The sequence below is a fragment of the Megascapheus bottae genome, chromosome 10 (genome assembly GCF_031878675.1).
Source record: "Megascapheus bottae isolate mThoBot1 chromosome 10, mThoBot2.hap1, whole genome shotgun sequence".
Lineage (NCBI taxonomy): Eukaryota > Metazoa > Chordata > Mammalia > Rodentia > Geomyidae > Megascapheus > Megascapheus bottae.
The window spans coordinates 58,691,509-58,712,577 of NC_143518.1; the positions used below are offsets into that span (position 1 = coordinate 58,691,509).

General features: G+C 53.5%; 1 protein-coding gene across 1 annotated transcript in view; it reads left to right on the top strand.

Moving 5' to 3' along the window:
* Cacna1s (calcium voltage-gated channel subunit alpha1 S) overlaps positions 1-21,069 on the top strand; it is a 70,137-nt gene that overhangs the window by 35,165 nt on the left and 13,903 nt on the right. Inside the window, exons 17-34 of the mRNA XM_090339955.1 lie at positions 2,133-2,265; positions 3,039-3,168; positions 4,561-4,620; positions 4,981-5,087; positions 5,513-5,600; positions 5,835-5,942; positions 7,851-7,903; positions 8,125-8,271; positions 8,715-8,916; positions 9,225-9,383; positions 10,402-10,512; positions 11,142-11,225; positions 15,893-15,949; positions 17,046-17,174; positions 17,275-17,340; positions 17,876-17,967; positions 18,514-18,673; positions 19,967-20,094. Of these exons, the coding sequence (XP_090196081.1) occupies positions 2,133-2,265; positions 3,039-3,168; positions 4,561-4,620; positions 4,981-5,087; positions 5,513-5,600; positions 5,835-5,942; positions 7,851-7,903; positions 8,125-8,271; positions 8,715-8,916; positions 9,225-9,383; positions 10,402-10,512; positions 11,142-11,225; positions 15,893-15,949; positions 17,046-17,174; positions 17,275-17,340; positions 17,876-17,967; positions 18,514-18,673; positions 19,967-20,094 (2,014 nt within the window). The remainder of the gene's footprint in view (positions 1-2,132; positions 2,266-3,038; positions 3,169-4,560; positions 4,621-4,980; positions 5,088-5,512; positions 5,601-5,834; positions 5,943-7,850; positions 7,904-8,124; positions 8,272-8,714; positions 8,917-9,224; positions 9,384-10,401; positions 10,513-11,141; positions 11,226-15,892; positions 15,950-17,045; positions 17,175-17,274; positions 17,341-17,875; positions 17,968-18,513; positions 18,674-19,966; positions 20,095-21,069) is intronic.

Sequence of the window (21,069 nt, forward strand, 5' to 3'; positions counted from 1 at the left end):
CCATCTCCCTGCCAGCCATGAAGAATGGATGGTAAAGGAGGCCACTCCTAGCCATGTGGAGACAGGGCCAGTTACTCAGCATCCAGGGTCTGGAATGGAACTAGAACTGGCCTTGTACAAGAATCCATATGGGGCCGGGAGTTTGGCCTAGTGGTTAAAGTGCTTGCCTAGCATGCATGAAGACCCGGGTTCGATTCCTTGGCACCACATACATAGAAAAAAGCCGGAAGTGATGCTGAGGCTCAAGTGGTAGAGCTCTAGCCTTGAGAAAGTCCAAGGACAGTGCTCAGGCCCTGAGCTCAAGCCCAGGACTGGCAAAAAAAAAGAATCCATATGGGGAGACAAGGGATCTTGGGAGGATGGATGGATAAGACAGAGCTAGGGTCTACTGCCAACCTCTCCTAACATAGACACACAACCCATGCCTGCTGCAGAAATCTTACTCCTCCAGACAGAGCGAGAAAGCAGAATCAAGCTGGCTAACTCTAGAAGGCCACCCAGAAGAGCCCTGAGACCCAAGCTCTCAAGCTCTCTTTGAGTTCCTGCACGACTCCTTCGGAGCACTGAGCCATGGAGCGATTTTACATGTCTTTGGGATATTTAACTAGTTATCATCTGTTTACCCACTATGACTCTGAGCTCCAAGGAGCTTTTTTGTGCTCCAAATGGCAGTGTTTGGCATAGAATAGTCACTCAATAAATACACTAAAGGATTTTTGCCAAGTGTAGTGTGGGAGAATGGAGATGGTACAGATAAGATTGGTGAAAGTTCTTCAGATTTCTGCCATAAATGAATATTGAAAATCACTCATTTTGGAGTTTTTTTTTTTGAGGTGAAGAGGAAGGGGCTGGAGAGAAGTGAGGGCCCAGGGAAAAGGGCACGAGGGCTGGTTAATTGCAAAGAGGTCTTGCCAAGGGGATTTAATGTGTTTATATCCAGCTTCTTTTCTTTTTTCTCCTTCCTTCCTTCGTTCCTTCCTTCCTTTCTTCCTTCCTTCCTTCCTTCTTTTCCTTCTCTCTTTCTTTCTCTCTATTTTTTTCTTTCTTTGTGGTGGTGGAACTAGTGTTTGAACTTAGGACTTAGTGCTCACTAGGCAAGCAGCTACCACTTGAGCTATGGCTAGCTCACTTTTTGCTTTAGTTATTTCTTAGGTAAGTCTTACACTTCGGCCTTAGACTGCAATCATCCTGTCTCCATGTTACAAATGGCTGGAATTATAGGCACGCACCACTTCATTTAGCTATTTAGTTTCTTTAAAAGACTATGAAAGGCGTCACAACAAAAAAAATGGGATATGGACCCCCCCAAAAAAAGGAAAGAACTAGAGAGAAAAGGACACAAATGTGGCAACTCCAAGAACTAATAGGATCTGAGAATAAGCCGAAAATTATGTCTCAGGGGCCCTGTGTTAGTGCAGGCAGGACAAGAGGTGGAAAGTTCTGAGGCAAAAGCAAGAGGAACAGTGGGGCGTGGGGGTATAATTCAGATGTGGGGATAGGATTCTCACAGATATGGCAGATAGAAAAACAAATTCAGGAGCTCCTGGCCTGCAGGCCAGGGGAGGAAGCCGCAGTTAGGAATCCCAGTTTAAGCATTCCCCTACTCAATCTCACATATGCTTGAAAAAAATCTATCCCCCCACCCCCTAGCATGCCCTCCCCTCCCCCCCCCTCCTGACCTGGTCCTGGAACTGAAGCTCATGAGATATTGACTGCCTTTTTCCATGCTGGAAGGTCCTCTCCAAAATTATTATTTAGATTCCTAGCCAAAGTCCAAAAACCTCCTCTTCTCCATTTCCCATGCTATGTGGCTGAAACTCAGGGATAGTACTGTGTCCAGCACTGCACAGCCGCCAGTGACAAGGCAAAGCAGACCTCAGGTCTCCTGAAGCCGAGTCTCCCTACCCCGCAGCTAGTGAGCGGTGAAGGAGTTGAACATCCAGCCTTGCAGCAACAAGACTCCTGGGCTTTCTTCCAGAAGATTCTGGGTCCCTCGGGCCCCTGCCAGTTCAAGTCTGTCTTATGCAGGGTGAGGGAGACCCCTCCATGGCTGGCTTCAGAGAATCCTTAGAGCACAGAAGCCAGGCACACAGCAGAGTTTGGGGGAACCTCTGATTCTCTTCTCTCCACAGGAGATGACGAGGAAGACGAGCCTGAGATTCCTGTGAGCCCTCGGCCTCGCCCCCTGGCCGAGCTACAGCTCAAAGAGAAGGCAGTGCCCATTCCAGAAGCTAGCTCCTTTTTCATCTTCAGCCCCACCAATAAGTAGGTGCTGCCTTGGCTGCTTTAGGGAGTTGGGGTCTAGAGACACACAGAGTGTGTGTTTTGTTTCCCTGCCCTGCAAGGGCCTTCTCTTGCTTGTCTATTCTTATATTTATTCTATGTAACACCCATTCCTTTAGCTGAAAGTCCTATGATCTGTTTAAAGGCTGGTATTAGGCTGGAGGCATAGCTCAGTGGGAAAGAGCTTGCCTGATGTGTGTGAAGCACCTTTTTTTTCCTTTACTCCTGGAAGAAGTCAGGCTTTGAATCAGCTCCACATACCTAGGGCTCATTCCCCAAGAGTAGTGTTAGAACGTGCAAGAGACAAGAGTTGGGGAGAACTGGGGTTTTCAATAGGCTTTATGGTTTTCAGCTTTCCTTTTGTTTTTAACTACTGGGGTTTGAACTCAGAGCCCCACACTTGCTAGGCAAGCGCTCTACCCCTGGAGCCATGCCCTCAGTCCCTCAGGCTGTGTGGAGTTCTGTGTGACTGCTTTGGGGATGGCAGTCAGCCTGCCTCCTTGTTTGGCGGGAAGACCTCAAGGCAGGGGTGTGGTGAGGAGGGGTGGGTAGTGGAGGGGCTCTTTTGGGAGCTAGGACTGAGACCAAAGGGAAGTGCAGGATGGCCAGGTCCCCACATGGCCAGCCAGAGGAGCATGCTGAGGGGCCCAGGAAACAGGAAAGGGCTCCTCTGTGCTAAAGAGGGGGCAGAGGTGGGCGGGGTCTGAGAGTCCAGGGGCTCACAGCGCCCCCGCCCGGCCCTTCCCCCTCCCCAGAATCCGCATCCTGTGTCACCGCATTGTCAATGCCACCTGGTTCACCAACTTCATCCTGCTCTTCATTCTGCTCAGCAGTGCTGCCCTGGCTGCTGAGGACCCAATCCGGGCGGAGTCTGTGAGGAATCAGGTGATGGTGGCCGCTCTCCGCTGGCCCTGCACCTCCCGTGTGACCTCAGGCATGGGGTTTTCTGAGTCTGAGTCCCTGGAAGGCCAGGGCTGCCCCTGGCACTGTTTCTGAACAGTGATGGGTGTCACAGCAGGAGCGAGATGGACTCTGGCTGGCTGCTGTGGATGGGGTGATAGAGGTGGTAGTGATGATGAGGTTGGTAATGATGGTAACAATGAAGGGGACGATAAAGGTAGCCGCTGGGTTGGTACTCCAGGTGGTCGTGATCCTGATGGTGGTGACAGCAAAGATGGCAGTGGTGAGGATGATGGGGGGGTGTTGTGTAGTGATGATGATGATAAAGGTGGTGGTGGTGATGTGAATACAGTGCAGTGGTGATGATGACGACGACGTGAGGGTGGGGGGGAAGGATGGTGGTAAGGTCAGGGTTTTGATGGTGACAATGGTGGGGATGGTGGTGGTGGTGGTAGGTGATGAAGGTGATGGAGGTGATGATGGTGGTGGTGATGGTGGTGGTGGTAGATTAATGGTGGTGGTAATGGTCAGGGTTTTGATGGTGACAATGGTGGGATGGTGGTGGTGGTGGTAGGTGATGAAGTTGATGGAGGTGATGATGGAGGTGATGATGGTGGTGGTGGTGGTGGTGGTAGTGGTGTTAGGTGATGAAGGTGATGAAGGTGATGGAGGTGATGATGATGGTGGTGGTGGTGGTGGTGGTGGTGTCAGGTGATGAAGGTGATGGAGGTGATGATGGTGGTGGTGGTGGTGGTGGTGGTAGGTGATGAAGGTGGTAGGTGATGAAGGTGATGGAGGTGATGGAGGTGATGGAGGTGATGATGGTGGTGCTGGTGGTGGTGATAGATTAATGGTGGTGGTAAGGTCAGGGCTTTGATGGTGACAGTGGTGGTGATGGTGGTGGTGGTGGTAGGTGATGAAGGTGATGGAGGTGATGGTGGTGGTGGTGGTGTTAGGTGATGATGGTGGTGGTGGTGTTAGGTGATGAAGGTGATGAAGGTGATGGAGGTGATGATGGTGGTGGTGGTGTTAGGTGATGATGGTGGTGGTGGTGTTAGGTGATGAAGGTGATGGAGGTGATGATGATGGTGGTGGTAGTGGTGGTGGTGGTGGTGGTGATAGATTAATGGTGGTGGTAATGGTCAGGGCTTTGATGGTGACAATAGTGGTGGTGGTGGTGTTAGGTGATGGAGGTGATGGAGGTGATGGAGGTGATGATGGTGGTGGTGATGGTGGTGGTGGTAGATTAATGGTGGTGGTAATGGTCAGGGCTTTGATGGTGACAATGGTGGGGATGGTGGTGGTGGTGGTGGCAGTGATAGTGGTGTTACCCTGCCCTTCCTCTCACTGGCTCTTCCCTCTTCTCCCCACCCCCAGATCCTGGGGTATTTTGACATTGCATTCACCTCTGTTTTCACCGTGGAGATTGTCCTCAAGGTGAGTGAAGGCTGTGGAAAGACGGCCCTGGACATGAGGCCAAACTTCCCGCGAGGCTGGGCTAAGGGGTGGAAGAAAAGCAGATAGAGTGGAAAGAGAGGGGGCTCAGGGCCTGGTCCCTTCTTGGGAGGAAGAGAAGGACTTCCATCCTGCCCCCCAGCAGAGAAGAGGGGGCTCCCACTGCCAGTGGGCGGGAACTGGGGCTCCGCATGGCATGTGGACATCAGGACAGGCAGGGAGCTGAGTGATGCTAGAGGCTCTTCCTGAGCCAAGCGAGGCAGGAAGCCCTTCTCCAGAGGGCCGGCTTGCTCCCCAGGCTCCTCCTGCCACATGCCGCCTTTCCCTCTCCCTCTCCCCCAGATGACCACCTACGGGGCCTTCCTGCACAAAGGTTCCTTCTGCCGCAACTACTTCAACATCCTGGACCTGCTGGTGGTGGCTGTGTCTCTCATCTCCATGGGACTTGAGTGAGCACTGGGAGGGGCATGGCCAGGCATGGGTGCCCTCTGCTCTGTGCCAGGGCCTCACCCAATGTTAGTCAGTCTGTGCTGCAACGGGAGCATCTGTGGGGGCCATGGATGGGGGGAGGCCTCGGGCTTTCCCCAGCCAGGCTGAAACGGCTGTACCACATGGCAGAGCCTGGTCCTGGAGATGGAGAGGGGAAGTGGACAGAAGGCAGCCTCTCCCCTTGGCAAGGCTGATGGAAAAGCTAGAGCCTACAACCACAGAGAAGAAGCCAGCCAATGACAGTTCTGCCCCTGAGCAGGGGGCCTCCTTTCTCTAGGGTGGAACTGGGGAGAGCTGTGGACTAGGGGCAGGAAGGAGGCTGGAGCATGGAGGCTGCCCGGTGGAGGCTCCCTGCCCCAGGCCTCACCACTTATGTCTCCTGCAGGTCCAGTGCCATCTCTGTGGTGAAGATCCTCAGAGTACTGAGGGTTCTCCGACCGCTCCGAGCCATCAACCGAGCCAAAGGGCTGAAGGTGAGGAAGTGCTGGCAGGAGGTGCAGCCCCAGAGAGAGGGGCTGCCGGGGGGTTCTCCCTCCAGAAACCTCAGCCCAGCTGTCCAGCCCCTTGGCCAAGCCGAGGAAGGATGAGGTTGTGTAACTGGGCTTCCCACGACCCTCACTCCGCCTCCAGATCCACGTGGAGGCCACAAGTCTCCCGGGGGTCCCCCAGCTGGGGTAGTGGGGTGAGTGATGCCCCTGTCTCCCCAGCACGTGGTACAGTGTGTGTTTGTGGCCATCAACACCATTGGGAACATTGTCCTGGTCACCACCTTCCTGCAGTTCATGTTCGCCTGCATCGGCGTCCAGCTCTTCAAGGTGAGGTCCCGTCCACCTGAGCAGGCCCTCCCTTCCCCACCGTGGCTCTGCTGCCACGGGGGTGGCAAGAGCCGCCCCGTCTCTCTCCCCACAAGCAAAGGAAGCCCCAGATCGTGAGAACAATGCCCCTGCGTGAATGCGCACATAGTGCTGCTTCCAGTTGTGTCGTGTCGTGTAGTTTAAACCCATGGCCTTGTGCTCACTAGGCACTCCAGCGCTGAAAGCCCTCCTAGCCCTTTCTGCTTTGTTTATCGTGCTTTTACCCAGACAAGCCTCAGACCAAAATCTTCCTACCTCTACCTTCAGGGTGGCTCGTGTTTCAGACGTAAGCGACCATGTCCAGTGGAATGAACGCTGTGAGGCTAGAGAAGTCAAGTTTATATCTGGTTGCCTGGGTGATACCCACCTCCCATCACTGGCCCTGTAGTCATCTCTCTTCTCCTATTTAGCCAGGCCCGTCTAGAACACCCTACAGGCCCTCCCTCCCCCCGCAATCACTGCAGTTCAGCTGACGGACCAGCCATCAGGAGTATCATTTAATGTTGGGTCTAACCTTACTGCCTTGCACCTTTCCTGGGCTTCTCTAGGACTCAGGCATGGCCTCTTCTCCCAGAGCTCTGACTTACAGGTGCCTCTAGTTCGCAGCTCATCCGCAGGATGCAGACACCCCAGCAGTTTCCATCACCGCTCAGTCCACCCCTTGCCCCACAGCATGATCTCCTAAAGTCATGGTGATATAACCTCAGTCAGTATTAGACATGCAGTGGAATCACATGACCATCCTTCATTCAACAAACACTTATAAAACATTTTCTCCATAAATGAAGCAGGGCCTCTGTTACCGTTGAGGGGAGTCCCCAGGCAAGCCCTCCTCCTTCTTCCAGGGCTTTGAGGAGAGGAGGCGGGGTGGGGCTCCCAGAGGCCCCTGAGGGGAGGTGAATCACAATCTTGGAGGGAGGACAGTGCCTGCACATCCTGCTGGTGACCTTTTCCTTCTGCCCAGCGAAGCATTGCCCTTGCCCTGCCCCCCATCCTGCCCCATGCTCCTCTTTGTCTAGCCCAGGACTCGAGCATCCTGTGGAGGACAGTCTGGACCTGACTCACCCCTCACCCTGGCGCCCAGCCCTGGGCCTGGCCTGTGGGCGTCTACCACGGTCATTCCTTAAAGGAAGGGATGAGGAGCCACCCTTCCTTTGCCTTCCGTGTCCAATGCTTCAGTGCCCGCTGCCCAGCCACGGGGATCACCCTGGCACTGCTGGTGTTTCACACCTTGCACTCCCTACATTGCACTGAGGAGCTTCTCTGTGCTTTCTGTATTCTGCTGGGGATTGGGTGTCTAGGGTCTGCCCGGAACCTTACCCAGTGGCAGCTGGGTCCACTCCCAGCTCTTCCCCCGGCTCTGCTACCACCTACACTCCAGCAGCCCTAGCAGGTGCTCTTGCCTGATGTTTCTGTGGGCACATGGCCCGCCTATTAAGGCCTTGGGGTGAGAGCTTGCTGGGCCCCCATTCAGCGCTGAGGACAAGCTAAGTTACCAGAGTTCACAGGCCCCCGAGGGTCAGGTTACCACAGGCAGAAGAAATCATGTGGAGGGCACGATACACTAAGGAGATGGCGGCTCCATTGTGCTGGCTCCGGAAGAGAAGAGCGGGGGCTGACTGTGCACGTGTTTGCATCCTGGGGTGCAGGGCGGGGTCCTAAGACCCTGGTCTCACAGCCTTAGCATCCCTGTGGGGTGGGGGAGCCAGAGAGTAGGATCTGTGAAGATGGATGATGAGGGCAAGATCATACCCTCCCCCCTAGAAGAAGAGATAGGCCCCTCCTTCCAGACAGCCTCTCCTGCTAGTCCACTTTCTCCCGTTTCCATGTCAACACGACTCCATCCCTCCCTCCCCCTCCCGGATGTAGGGGAAGTTCTTCAGCTGCAATGACTTATCTAAGATGACAGAAGAGGAATGCAAGTATGCAGTGCTGGAGAGCTTCCGCCATTAGGGGCTGTCACAGAAGCCCCTTTGCTTGGGGTAGCTGGAGGGCAGGGGGAAATGTCCAGCCATGTCCTCGCTGGTCCTGGAAAACTCTGTGTCTCTTGCATGCTCACTGCCCGGGGCTCAGGGAATGCGGGTGGAGGCAAGGAACCCCCCCACTCCATGTTCATCAGGGTGACCGGGCCTTTTTACATCAGGGGCTACTACTATGTATACAAGGATGGGGACCCCACGCAGATAGAGCTGCGTCCTCGCCGGTGGACTCACAACCACTTCCACTTCGACAACGTGCTCTCCGCCATGATGTCACTCTTCACAGTCTCCACCTTCGAGGGATGGCCTCAGTGAGTGACAGCCGGGCCCAGGCACCATGTGGGCAGTACCCGAAACCCAGCCTCAGCCCTTCAAGCCTGGGGCAATATTTAGCAAGACAATTCTCTGATGGTTCATAGGCTCATACGTTCACTGACCACTGCCAGGGGCCCCTGACTGCAGAGGCTCTGACAAAATGTGACGAGGCCTCAACAGTGTCTGTCTCTCTGTCCCCGGGCAGCTGCCTTGATTAGTTGGGGGTGGATTTCAGGACCACTTGGAAAGTCAGGGACATTGCAGGATTGGCTCAGCCGTCCTTGGCGCAGGCCTACCTTCTTTCCCGTCCCTTATCTCTTCAGAAGGCCCCCCTCCTGTGCCCTTGCCCAGTGGCGGGCGTGACCGTCCATCCTTCCTGGGCTGGGCCTCAGCCTTGCTGCTTCAACCTACCGATCCTCCTCTCTCTGCCTGCCCCAAGGCTACTATACAAGGCCATAGACTCAAGCGAGGAGGATACGGGCCCTATCTACAACAACCGGGTGGAGATGGCCGTCTTCTTCATCATCTATATCATCCTCATCGCCTTCTTCATGATGAACATCTTCGTGGGATTTGTCATTGTCACGTTCCAGGAGCAGGGGGAAACCGAGTACAAGAACTGTGAGCTGGACAAGAACCAGGTGCCTGGACTGCCTGGAGGTGGAGAACACAGCCTGTATCCCTGGCCCCTCCTCACTTCTGAGCACCCCACCCACCTCTAACCCGAAGCAGCAGGAGTTGGCGGAATCCCCAGGATACCCCAGGCTCCCCTCGGCTGGGCGGGAGTAGTAGTGAGAATGGGTCCTGATGACTCAAGGGCCCAGTGGAACTCAGCCTCCCGCTGGTCCTCAGCGTCCCCCCAGCCACCAGCTCCAGGCCACAGGGAGGGCAGGGTTCCCTAAGCTCTGGATGAAGGTGTTCTAACCTCTCCTGTCACGCTGTATCTCAGCGTCAGTGTGTCCAGTACGCCCTGAAGGCCCGTCCACTGAGGTGCTACATCCCCAAGAACCCCTATCAGTACAAGGTGTGGTATATCGTCACCTCCTCCTACTTCGAATACCTCATGTTTGCCCTCATCATGCTCAACACCATCTGCCTGGGCATGCAGGTAAGGGCCGACCAGGCTGGGGCCTGGGCTCTAGGGAGGGCAGAGCAGATAGAACAGGATTCTCTGCACATGTGCACACACACACACACACCCCATTCTCCTCCCACAATAAACATTTCCAGTGCCCCTACCACGTGACAGTAGCTGAGTGGTGAGGTGCAGGACACCGAGGTGAAGGGATCCTAGGTCCCGAGGAACCCTATGGAGAGCTTAGTCATCACGACTAAATGATACATGAAATCCTTTAACTACGGCAGCCTCCCTGCCCCTTGAAGCCCAAACCACACCCAGCGTACACTCGGCAGGTCTGCAGCCCACAGCCCCCATCACACAGACAAGTGTGGGGCTGAGTCAGGCAGCAGAACTGGACAGCATAGCCAAGGTGAGGTCCCAGGTAGCCATCTGATCTACCTGGGAAGGTTTTTGTGGAAGACGTGTATTTCACCAGCTTTCTGAAAACAAAATAGAAGGACGGAAGAGAGCACCTAGAGAACAGATAGACACATAGATTCCAGGACCTAACAGTGGATCCAGGGGTCAAGGTTGTTGTCAAGGTCCTCAAGGGAAATGCCTCTCCATGTGGGGCAGTATGCAGGGGACAGGCAGCTCGCTCGCCTGTGTCCCACTAGAGTGATGATACTAAGTACTGAACGTAAGGCTCTGTCCAGTCTTGTACCAAGATGACTACGTGGAAGTCAGAGTCCTGCTGTCACAGTCACCAGGACCCATGTATGAGCTCTGGCCTTGCAGCCCTGAAATAAATACACTTGGTAGGACTTGAACTTGTACTCAGAGAACCTCCCTTTGCCCTCTTTCAATGGAAAGGAGTAGAGCAGGGTACAAAGATCTTAAGACGTGGTAGAAGCAGGATCCTGGATTTCTGAGCTAAAACCAAGTGGGAAGGGGGTGGGGGGATTAAGAAAGGACGGGGGCTCCCAGGAAGAAAGTGCTCTGGGAATGGGATGTGAAGGCCCAAGCCCAGACCTCCCAGCTTCTCTCTCCATTGTTACCTTTGCAGCACTACAACCAATCAGAGGAAATGAATCACATCTCAGACATCCTCAATGTGGCCTTTACCATCATCTTCACTCTGGAGATGGTTCTCAAGCTCATGGCCTTTAAGGCCAAGGTGAGTTTCCAGGCATCAGGCCCTGACAGACAACTTCACAAGACCCCCTGCCCCCACTGTGTCTCCTTATTCTCCTCATGGCTCCTTCATGCTAAGTTTTGCTCTCAAGTCAGTTAAGACTCAGCCTAATTCTACTAACAGGCACAGATGAACCTTCAAGCCCTGCCAGAACCTGCAGAGTGGACGCTGGGTACTTCATCTCTGCCCTTTCTCGAAGCCAGTCTTGTGGTCCTGCTCACCCTCCACCTTGGGCTGGGGGAGTCAACTCACATAGTCCCTAAACCAGCCAGTCACCCACCCTTTATCAGTTCTGCTGTCAAACCTGAGACAGGCTTTGAGTAGGGCTCAGAGGATGAAAAGTTTCCCCATCAGGACCTCAAATCCCTAGCTCCCCACAATCCTCCCTGCCACAGTTTATGCTAGTCTAAAGGAAGAACTTTGGGGAGCTGAGAGGAGGGGGTATGGGTGGGTGGGAGCAGTGGGGAGCAGCAGTGCAGCTGCTTCACCTTGGACAGCGCCCTCTGCTGGCCCTCTGCGGTGCCCCAAGGCATCCTGGCCTTGGACAGGAACAGCACCCCTACCTGCCACCGGAAGCTCAGTCTCTGCTCTCCCGCTGCTTTCCTTCCCAGGGTTATTTTGGAGACCCCTGGAATGTGTTTGACTTCCTGATTGTCATCGGCAGCATCATTGACGTCATCCTCAGCGAGATTGACGTGAGTATCAGGAAGATGAGCCATCCCTGGGGTGGGACCAAAAGCACTTGTTCACGTAGGCACATGGGCCAAGGGGCACCCTGATGGTTGAAATGATTGAAATGACATGTCTTCTGGCCCGGAGGAACTGCAGTTCTGCAGAGCAGAGGCAGCACAAGTACCCACGTGGTCACAGCAAGTGCACGGGGCTATCCACGGCGAGAGCCGTGGTGGAAAGCAGAGGCTGTCTCTGTTGGGTGTTCAAGGAAGGCAAGGGTCCTGGAGGAGAGGCCAGGTATTGGACATGCAAAGGTTAGGCATGACGAGGGATTGTTCAGCAGAGCCTGTGCGTGTGTAGAGAGGTGGGCAGAGCTGAAGAAGGAAAGACGTAAACTTCATGCAGCACATGGCAAGTCCTCAAAAGTTTTTGAACATGGTTCATGAGTTTAGCCTAGTGATACAGTGCTTGCCTATTGTGCATAAAGACTCGGGTTCTAGTCCTCGGTACCATACACATAGAAAAAAGTCAGAAGTGGTGCTGTGGCTTAAGTGATAGAGCTCTGGCCTTGAGAAAGCCTGTCAAGGACAATGCTAGGGCCTGAGTTCAAGGCCCAGGACTGGCAGGAACATGGCAATAGAAAGAATGAGAGCTCTACTCTGTGTGTGTGTGTGTGTGTGTGTGTGTGTGTGTGTGTGTGCCAGTACTGATTTGAACTCAGGACCTAGACACTGTCCCTTAACTTTTAATCAAAGCTAGTTTTCTACCACTGGAGCCACAGCTCTGGCTTTTGGATGGTTAGTAGGAGATGTGAGTCTCACAGCCTGGGCTATTTTCAAGCCTCAGTAGATCTCAGCCTTCTGAGTAGCTAGGATTACAAGCGTGAGACACGGGGGACCAGCTAGAGCTCTACTTGTAAATTCTAACCTGAGGGGTAGGAGATAAGGATGATAGCAGGAAACAAACTTATAAAGAAAAGACAATAAATCCATCACCTAACCCATTGTGTGAAGCAAATTTTTGAAAAGGTTAAATTTTTAGAGTAGAAAGGAATGAGAGGGTTGATTTGTGGCTAGCAATGGAACTGAGGCTAGATTATAGGCCTACCACGAATCCCAGCGACTTGAGAAGTAGAGGCAGGAGGATCAAGAAGCCAAGGCCAAAGCCAACCTGGGCAGAGTCAGGAGACCATATCCCAACAATAAATTTTAGAAGTTCTAGAGGCATGGCTCAAGTAGTAGACTGAGGCCCTGGGTTCAATCCCATTTAGGGACACACACACACACACACACACACACACACACACACACACACGCATGTACTCTCTCTCTCTCTCTCTCTCTCTATATATATATATATATATATGATATTCCTAGCTATTAAGGAAGCTATTATCTGAGACTCAAGGTTTTAAACCAGCCTGGGTAAACAAATACATGAGACTCTTAGCTTCAATTAATCATCAAAAAGCTGAAACTGCAGGCATGGGTCAAGTGGTAGAACACCAGTCATGAGCAAGAAAATCTGAGTGAGACTGTGAGGTCCAGTGTTCAAGTCTCAGTATTGACATCAGACAGACAGACAGACAGACAGACAGACAGACAGACAGACAAATTCTACTGGAGCCAAGATGTGGATGTGTATGAAGGAAGAGATGATGGTGTGCCAAGGCCCTGCAGTGAGTGTGCACTGAGTGTGGGGATATGCAGGAGCTCCTGTAGCTGCCGCGGGCTGGGAGAGGATGAAGAGGAAAGAAGACAGAATTTGGTCATCTAGGGCCTTGGAGGCCATGGTTGCAATCTTGGGTTCATTCTGAAGTCAGCCCACTGGAAGATCTGGGCAGGTGGACATCAGACAATCCCGCCGTGATCCACAGAAAGCGGTCAGCTTTGGGTTAGTTTGAGGCTGAGCCTGCATGGAGGCAGTGGTCTTGGGAGCTGGACCAAGAGATTCAGGGTGGAAGAATGAGGCCCTAGCGTGGAGAGGGAAATGGCAGCAGGTGGTTGCAAGCGTGGAGTAGCATGGTCTCAGGCAGCGAGGCCCTCCGACAAAGGTCTTCCAGGCCCCTTGCCCCATATGGCCCCATTGCAGAGCCAAAGCTGAGGACAGCTGCAGAGTGGAGGACGGAGCGGGTGAGAGGAGACAATCTAAGAGTCAGAGGCCGTAAACAAGAGACAGATTTGTTCTGGATTGGGATCAGGCCGCATCCAGGGCAAGACAGACCCAGTGCAGGGGTGAGAGGGAGCAGGAGGGAGGAGGAAAGCAGGGGCCGGAGTCCATCTTCTGTGCCATCCCAGCCAGAGCCCTGTGGGTTCTACCCAGGATGGCTGACAGAGCCACAGGGACCTCCACCCCCCAGAGACCAGCTGGAAAGCCAGGGGCTTCTTCCACGGGCTGGGATTCCTCCCAAACTTCCACCACGCAGTCCTAAGCTTATTAAGGTCAGCCTGATGTTGAGGGGGCCCAGTGGGGAGGGGGCCTCCACTCTGGAGATGTTGAGCATGTTGAACGAGGCTAGGAAGGGGGGAAGCTGAGAAAAAGACAGTGTCTGTGAGGAAGGAGGCGGGGATGAGCGCTGGCAGGGGTGACACCTTCTGGGGCCTTGGCTGACATGCTGCGTGGCGTCGGGTGGGGGGCGCTGGGAGCCCTGTTTAACCCTGTACCCAGACAGACAGTGCCAGACTGAGTTCCATCTGCTCCAGGCTGAAGAAGGATGAGGCTTGCTGGAGGGGGGGAAGGGGGAGGGAGAGAGAGAGAACAAGAGAGAGAAAATAAAACAAGATAGAGAAAATAAGAGAGAGAAAGAACAAGAGAGACAGGAGTGAGAGGAAGAGAGAAATGGATGGGAGAGAGAGAGACAGAAAAAGAGACTGTTAAGCATTTCCATCTACACTGGGAAAATCACATCTCAAGGCCCTGTGGTTTGAGAGTAGCATTTAGTCACTAGTACTGTCAGGAAAGAACATTGAATAGCCAAAACCATCCAGACAGTTACTACCTGGTAGTTGAGGGCTGTGTAGGGGAGGTCTAAACAAACCCAAGGTCTTCTTAGCTATTGAAGGGCAGAAAGACATCACTGATCATTATCTGATTTTTTTTTTGTCAGTTGTGGGATTTGAACTCTGGGCCTGGGCGCTGTCCCTGTGCTCTTCAGCTCAAGGTTATTGCTCTACCACTTGAGCCACAGCACAATTTCCTGGATTTACTTTTCATTGTTATTATAAAGGTGATGTAGTTACAGTTTCGTAAGTCAGGTAAAGAGCATATTTTGGGGGGACAATGTCACTCCTTCCCTCACTCTCTCTGTTTTTTTTTCTTGAGTGGCAAGTGTACCTCACCTGAAATATCCACTTGAAGCTAACATTAAGATTGATTTCTATTCTTGGGTCAGGTTCAGTGATAATCCCAGCTATGTGGGAGGTAGAGACAAAGGATGACAGCTTGAGGCTGGCTCCATTTATGTGAGACCCAATCTTGGAAACATATCAAAAGCAAAACAAAACAAACAAACACAAAAACAACTGGGGGTGTGGGTCTTGAGTAGAGGAGAGCTTGTCAGTCCTCCATATTGAAAAAAGGAATTGAATCCCATTTCTGACACAGAAATAGAAAAGGCCAACTATTGCAGTGATATACATTTTCCATCCTTCAAATACATGTGTCTACTGATCATGTAAAACCTGGCTAGTGGAACTGAAGTACTAGATTTGTAACTTAGTTAACGTCCACTGGAATTCACCTGCCTGCCTATGTTCACAGCCACTGTACAGACAATGCAAGCCTAGAACACACTTAGCATTATGGCTGCCCATTAGATAACCCAGAGGGCACACAAACCCCTACAGCCAGGTGCTAGAATGCACTGTGGAATGGACTTCATTGGCTTGAATGGGGCTCCCACAACACCCTGAAAAAAGTTCTAAGTGGTTCTGACATGCACAGCCAGGACTAAGAGCCAGTGGTCCAGAGCAAAACCGCTCAAGTATGCTTGTGGGATGGCCAGTGGACCAGCCTTAAACTCTGCAAAAATGAAAATTCAACAACTTCTTGTGACACAGGGCTCCAGGAGAATGATTTCCTCCTGACATGTGGCCTAGGGAAAAAGCAATGTCTGCCTCCACACCCCCAAACCCTAGTCTTTAAGAGGCTGGCCACTGAGGTGTGAACTGTAATTCTGGTCCAAATCCTAGGCAGAGGAGCATCTGCCAGGGGCCTAGGCTCCCCCAGCTTCACCCCTGGAAACTGGGACTGTTATGAGGGCCTCAGCCCAGCTTCAGGGTCATAGGGTGAATCCACTCGGAGTGACTCAGGACACTCCAGACATTTCCCAGAATGCCCTCAACAAGGACATCCCCAGCATCCCCATAACCCAGGCCCAGGAAAAACTCATGCCCTGTACCTACTGCTGTAGGGTTGAGAAAGGGCCTGTCTGTGTCAATTCTTCCTCCCCCTTCTTGTATCCTTGCCCAGCCTCTCATTCCCACAGATCTCCCTCATTCCTTCCCACCACCCTAAGCCCCTGATTGCAGCCACCAGGGTTGAGGGGGGAATCTTCATCTCCTGCCTCCCGTCTTTTTCTCTCGTGAACTCTACCATGTGTCTGTCCTTTCTGACACCTCTCTTCACCTCCCTCCCATGTGTCCCTCCTCTTTCCTGTTCCTCCCTTCCCCTCGTCTCTTTTTCTCCACAGACGTTCCTGGCCTCCAGCGGGGGACTATATTGCCTGGGTGGAGGCTGCGGGAACGTTGTAATTCCAGGCTGCATGAGCCCGTCTAGCACGTGGCCGACCAGCTCTGCCCTGCAGCTTGCATGCCCTAGCTGGCTGCATGCATGGCATGGGGTGCCAAGCACTTCTGGGCTCCCTTTTCCCGGGAGCGGGTCCACTGAGGGCCTGGGCTGGGGGAGGCAGGGGCTCTGCAGTAGAAAATGCATGGATGTGGTGGCCTCCTTACACCCCTAGGGAGCAGAGTGAAGGTCTGACGCAGCCGTGGAACACAGCCCAGAGAGGACTGTGCTGCCGTAGAGCCTTAGTGACATCTCATCAGGCACAAAGCCTGGGGGAATGGGAGACATGGGGGAGCAGACCAAGGTGGCGTCTCTCTTCCCCAGTTATCCTGTGCTGAAGAAAGCTGGCCCAGCCCAGTGCTGGTCACTCATGCCTATAATCCTAGCTTCTCAGATCCAAGATCTGAGGATCTTGGTTCAAAGCCAGCCTGGGCAGGAAAGTCCATGAGATTCTTATCTCCAATTAACCACCAGGAAACAGGAAGTGGAGCTGTGGCTCAAAGTGGTTGAGCACTAGTCTTGAGCAAAAGAGCTCAGAGACAGCGTCCAAGCCCTGAGCTCAAGCCCCATGACTGAAAGGGAGAGAGAGAGAGAGAAAGCAAGCTGGCACATGGCTTGCCTAAGTGGATACTTGAGAGTCTCCTAAAACTTACAGGAGCAGACCAGCCAGGCCTCAGGGCATCTTTGCACTGCAAGTTCCTAGAGAGCGGGGCACAGGATGGCCACCAGTGTACTTAGCTCAGTAGTAGCTTGCAAGGGGACGTGAGGCCCTCAGAAGGGGGCAGTGATCTGGCTGAGGCCTTACCCCAGGGGAATCCCTGCTGCTGGCTACTGCCAAGCACAGCTTGGCACTGTGTCCACCCTGCTTCCAGCTGAGCAGTCCCAGAGTCCTGGGATCCAGTTGGCCTGGACTAGTGGGCAGCAGGGGCCCCACAGTGGGGCTGGACCCCTCCCCCGCCATGGACACCTCCCCAACACTCTCCACCGCCCTCCCGTCTGGCTCTGCCCCCTTCTGAGGCATCACCCCCAGACTGACCTCTGGGGCTGCTGGCCTGCAGGACCCCGATGAGAGCGCCCGCATCTCCAGCGCCTTCTTCCGCCTGTTCCGTGTCATGAGGCTGATCAAGCTGCTGAGCCGGGCCGAGGGAGTCCGCAACCTGGTGTGGACATTCATCAAGTCCTTCCAGGTACAGTGGCGGGCCCCTGGAAGCTGCGCTGCCCGGGTGGGGTGAAGGGTGGGCGGCGAGGCGGGTGGAGGCTACACCTAACACCCCTTCCTCCCCGCAGGCTCTGCCGTACGTGGCCCTGCTCATCGTCATGCTCTTCTTCATCTACGCAGTCATCGGCATGCAGGTGAGGCCAGGCCCATCGGTGGACTCGAGTCCAGTGAGATGAGGGATCTGGGGCCTGGAAACCCTAGCCAGCCAGCACAGGGACGGAACCCTGTATCTTCTCCGCTCCCCCCCACCCCAATCCCAGCGGCCCAGGGGGAAACAACTATACTCAGCAATAGACTCTATAGTCAGATGGCACAGGGTCAAGACCAGGACATGGCAGCCCCTGGCAGGCGATGAACAGCAACGGTCAGATCTCGGCTCTGAGTTGTCTGGGGCCTTGCCCTGAGTCCCACCGACACCGTGATTTCCTAGAGCCTTTTCTCCCATGGGACACACAGGTCCAACTTTTCTATGGTTTGGTAGGAAGATTGCTATTCAGTCTGAAAAGAAAGCCAGCTGATTTTGGTTTTAGATCTGACCTGACCTGAAAGGAAGGGGGGAGTTGGGGTCAGGTAAGTTAAGGAGAGGGGTGGGGGAAGGATAGCAAAGGGGAAAAAGGAGGGCAGGAGCTGAGGCAACCCCCTGTACCCATAGACCTTTTTGTTTCACAGATGTTTGGAAAGATCGCCATGGTGGACGGGACCCAAATAAACAGGAACAACAACTTCCAGACCTTTCCACAGGCTGTGCTGCTGCTCTTCAGGCAGAGTCCTCCAGCCCCCCCCCCCCCCCCCACCACAGGACTTGCCCTTTTGTTCTGTTCTGATCTGCACTAGAGACAGAGCTAAACCCCACATGGGCCCCTGCACCCAGAGGCCCCATGTTTGGCTGAACGGCCCAGATGTCACCTTCTCCAAGGTCTTGCATTGTTGTTTAGCCCTGAGCCCCTCCACAGAGGGGAACCGAGCTACCTGTTCCTTGGCCTCACCCTAAGATCGCAGCAGCCAGGCCTAATGGCCCTGTCCTAGCCCCCCCACACACACACACACACCACACTGGCTGGGCAGTGCTGGCTCCTGTGGGAGTGGAGCTGCGGGTGGGTTCAGCCCCCACCTGAGGTGGAGGTGCTCTGTCAGTAACACTCAAGGAGTGGGAAGCAGAGGGCAGCTAGGAGGGCCCCCGAGCTTCGGGGGTTTGTGACCCCAGGGTCCAACCTCCAGGCTGCTCCTCTGCTGTCCCACCAGGCTGCTGGCCCCCGATCGCCAGGCAAGGGTACAGGTGCTGATAGGAGCTCTCTTCTCTCCTCCAGATGTGCCACGGGGGAGGCCTGGCAGGAGATCCTGCTGGCCTGCAGCTACGGGAAGCTGTGTGACCCCGAGTCGGACTACGCCCCCGGGGAAGAGTATACCTGTGGCACCAACTTCGCCTACTATTACTTCATCAGCTTCTACATGCTCTGCGCCTTCCTGGTGAGAAGCGGCCTGGCCACGGCTAAGGAACTGAGTGTGGACGGTTGGGGGTGCAGCTGGGGTTCTGGATAGCTTTGCCCCTCAGGGACACAATCAAGTTCTGGCTTGTTCATCCCTGTTCCTCTCATCTTGGATATCTTGGTTTATGAGTCCTTTTCCTTGCCCTAGAGGGATTATAAAGTGTATATAATATACATATTTATATACATTACACATATGCGCATGCATATGATTTTATGTGTTTGTTAGCAATTAAACATGAAGAGGAATTTAAAGAGGTCTTGTCCTAAATAGGACAGTTTCCCAACCTACTCCTTGGATGAGATAGTCACTCTATTTTGTGGATTGAAACTCTGCAAACCAGAGTTCCCAGTTGGGGTTAACCCAGACAGGAGGGTGCATGCCTGCACTCAACCAAGATCCATCCAGCTACTTGACGTCAGAGGTAGGAGAGTCAAAGTCTGAGCCTGGCCCAGGCAAAAGCACAAAAACCTATCTGGAAAGAAGGGGGGAAAGGAGAAGGTTTGAAGGCTCATGGCTCAAGTGGTAGTGTAAGGCAATCCGAGATCAATCCCTAGTACTGAGAAGAAAGGGAATGAAAAGAAAAGGGAAGGAAGGAAGGAAGGAAGGAAGGAAGGAAGGAAGGAAGGAAGGAAGGAAGGGGAAGGGAAGGGAAGGGAGAGGAAAAGCAGGATGAAAGGGAGGGATGGTTGGACAGACAGAGAAGAGAACAAGGGATTAGAAGCTGAGCAGTATCAGTTGTGAGGCCTTGCCGAGCCCTCCCTCATACTGTTTTCTTCCCTGTATTCCTTGAAAACCTTTGTTTGATTGCCTGTGTGCCTAGTACTGGACTTTGCTCAGAGGTCCAAACCATGAATAAGACCTAGTCTGACCCTGAGGGAGCTCGCACGGACAAGGGGCGTCTATGAACAGACAGGCCTCACATTCCTAAGGGCTCTCAGTATGAAGAGAATAGACAGAAATCAGGAGAGGGGTTGGGTCAGGGCACTGAGGAGGGCAGAGCGCCTTTGGGCAAGACTGGCAGAGTGCCTCTCTGGGTGAGAATGGAGAAGCTGACAACAAATGCCCAGGCTGGGTTGAGAGAAGCTGCAGGCGCAGCTGTGCATGCAGGAGCACAGAGGCAGGGCCAATCTGGCCTCCTGGCAAGTGTGGGTTGAGCAGAAGGGCCTGCACAAGAGATCCAGTGGCCCTACACCCTGTGGACGCCTCCCGGCTCCTCCAATCCCCACATGCCCGCCTTTCCTGTGGGAACCAGTGCTTTTCTTCTTGCAGATCATCAACCTCTTTGTGGCTGTCATCATGGACAACTTTGACTATCTCACACGGGACTGGTCCATCCTGGGTCCTCATCACCTGGACGAGTTCAAGGCCATCTGGGCCGAGTATGACCCAGAGGCTAAGTGAGTCCAGTCAAGGTCCCCTGGGGACTCACGCTCTTCTCCTTTCATCCACCTATTTCATCCCAAGGGCTCAATCTAGCTGGGAAAGGACCTCCAGCCTCCCATGGTAGAGATGCTGACTTCCTGGGTCATTTAGCCTCTGCCTGGCCATCAGGACTTGGCCCCTCACCAGGCACTCCAGACCTGGCTGTGCCAGAGTCTTCTGCTGGGGATTCAATTCGGTTAAAATGCAGAGTCCCTGGTCCCACCCAGATAGAGAGATTCGTTGTGCCCAGGCTTACACAGTCAGGAAAGGGTGGGACCAAGATTCAAGGCAGGTGTGTCCAGAGGTGTCCCTGAGCGGCTCTACTTTAAAGGGTTTATGTTAGAGGAATCAAAATCAGCCCTCCAACAAGTCCTAACTCAGCCCCCTGCGAAGACAGAAACCACTGAATCTCCTTTACAGACAGCGCTGAGAAAGCGAGGCCACACTTAGGTCCTTCCAACACGATTTTCTCAAGAGCAGCACCCCCCTGCTGTCCTTGCCTTGGCTCATCCAGCTTTCCTGGTTGCTCTGCTTTATGCTTCTTTTGGGTTACAATGAAAGTATGGCTTCTAGCTTCCCAGCAGTCCTGGAAATGGGACACCCACACCCACACACAATCTACACACTCTGCTTCTATTAATACAGCCCCTGCAGGCTTGCTCAAAACTTCAAGGTCTTGGCATAGAGAAAATTAGGTGCAGGTTTCACTTGGAGATTCTGCTGCCCATGAGGACATCCCTGAAAACAGAGCCTCTGCGTGTTTAGAGCACTATTCCTGCTCGTGGACAGAATACCACTAATCCTTGTCTCTTGTTTTATTGTTTTGTTTTGTTTTGTTTTGTTTTGTTTTGTTTTTTGCCAGTCCTGGGCTTGGGCTCAGAGCTTGAGCACTGTCCTTGGACTTTCTCAAGGCTAGAGCTCTACCACTTGAGCCTCAGCACCACTTCCAG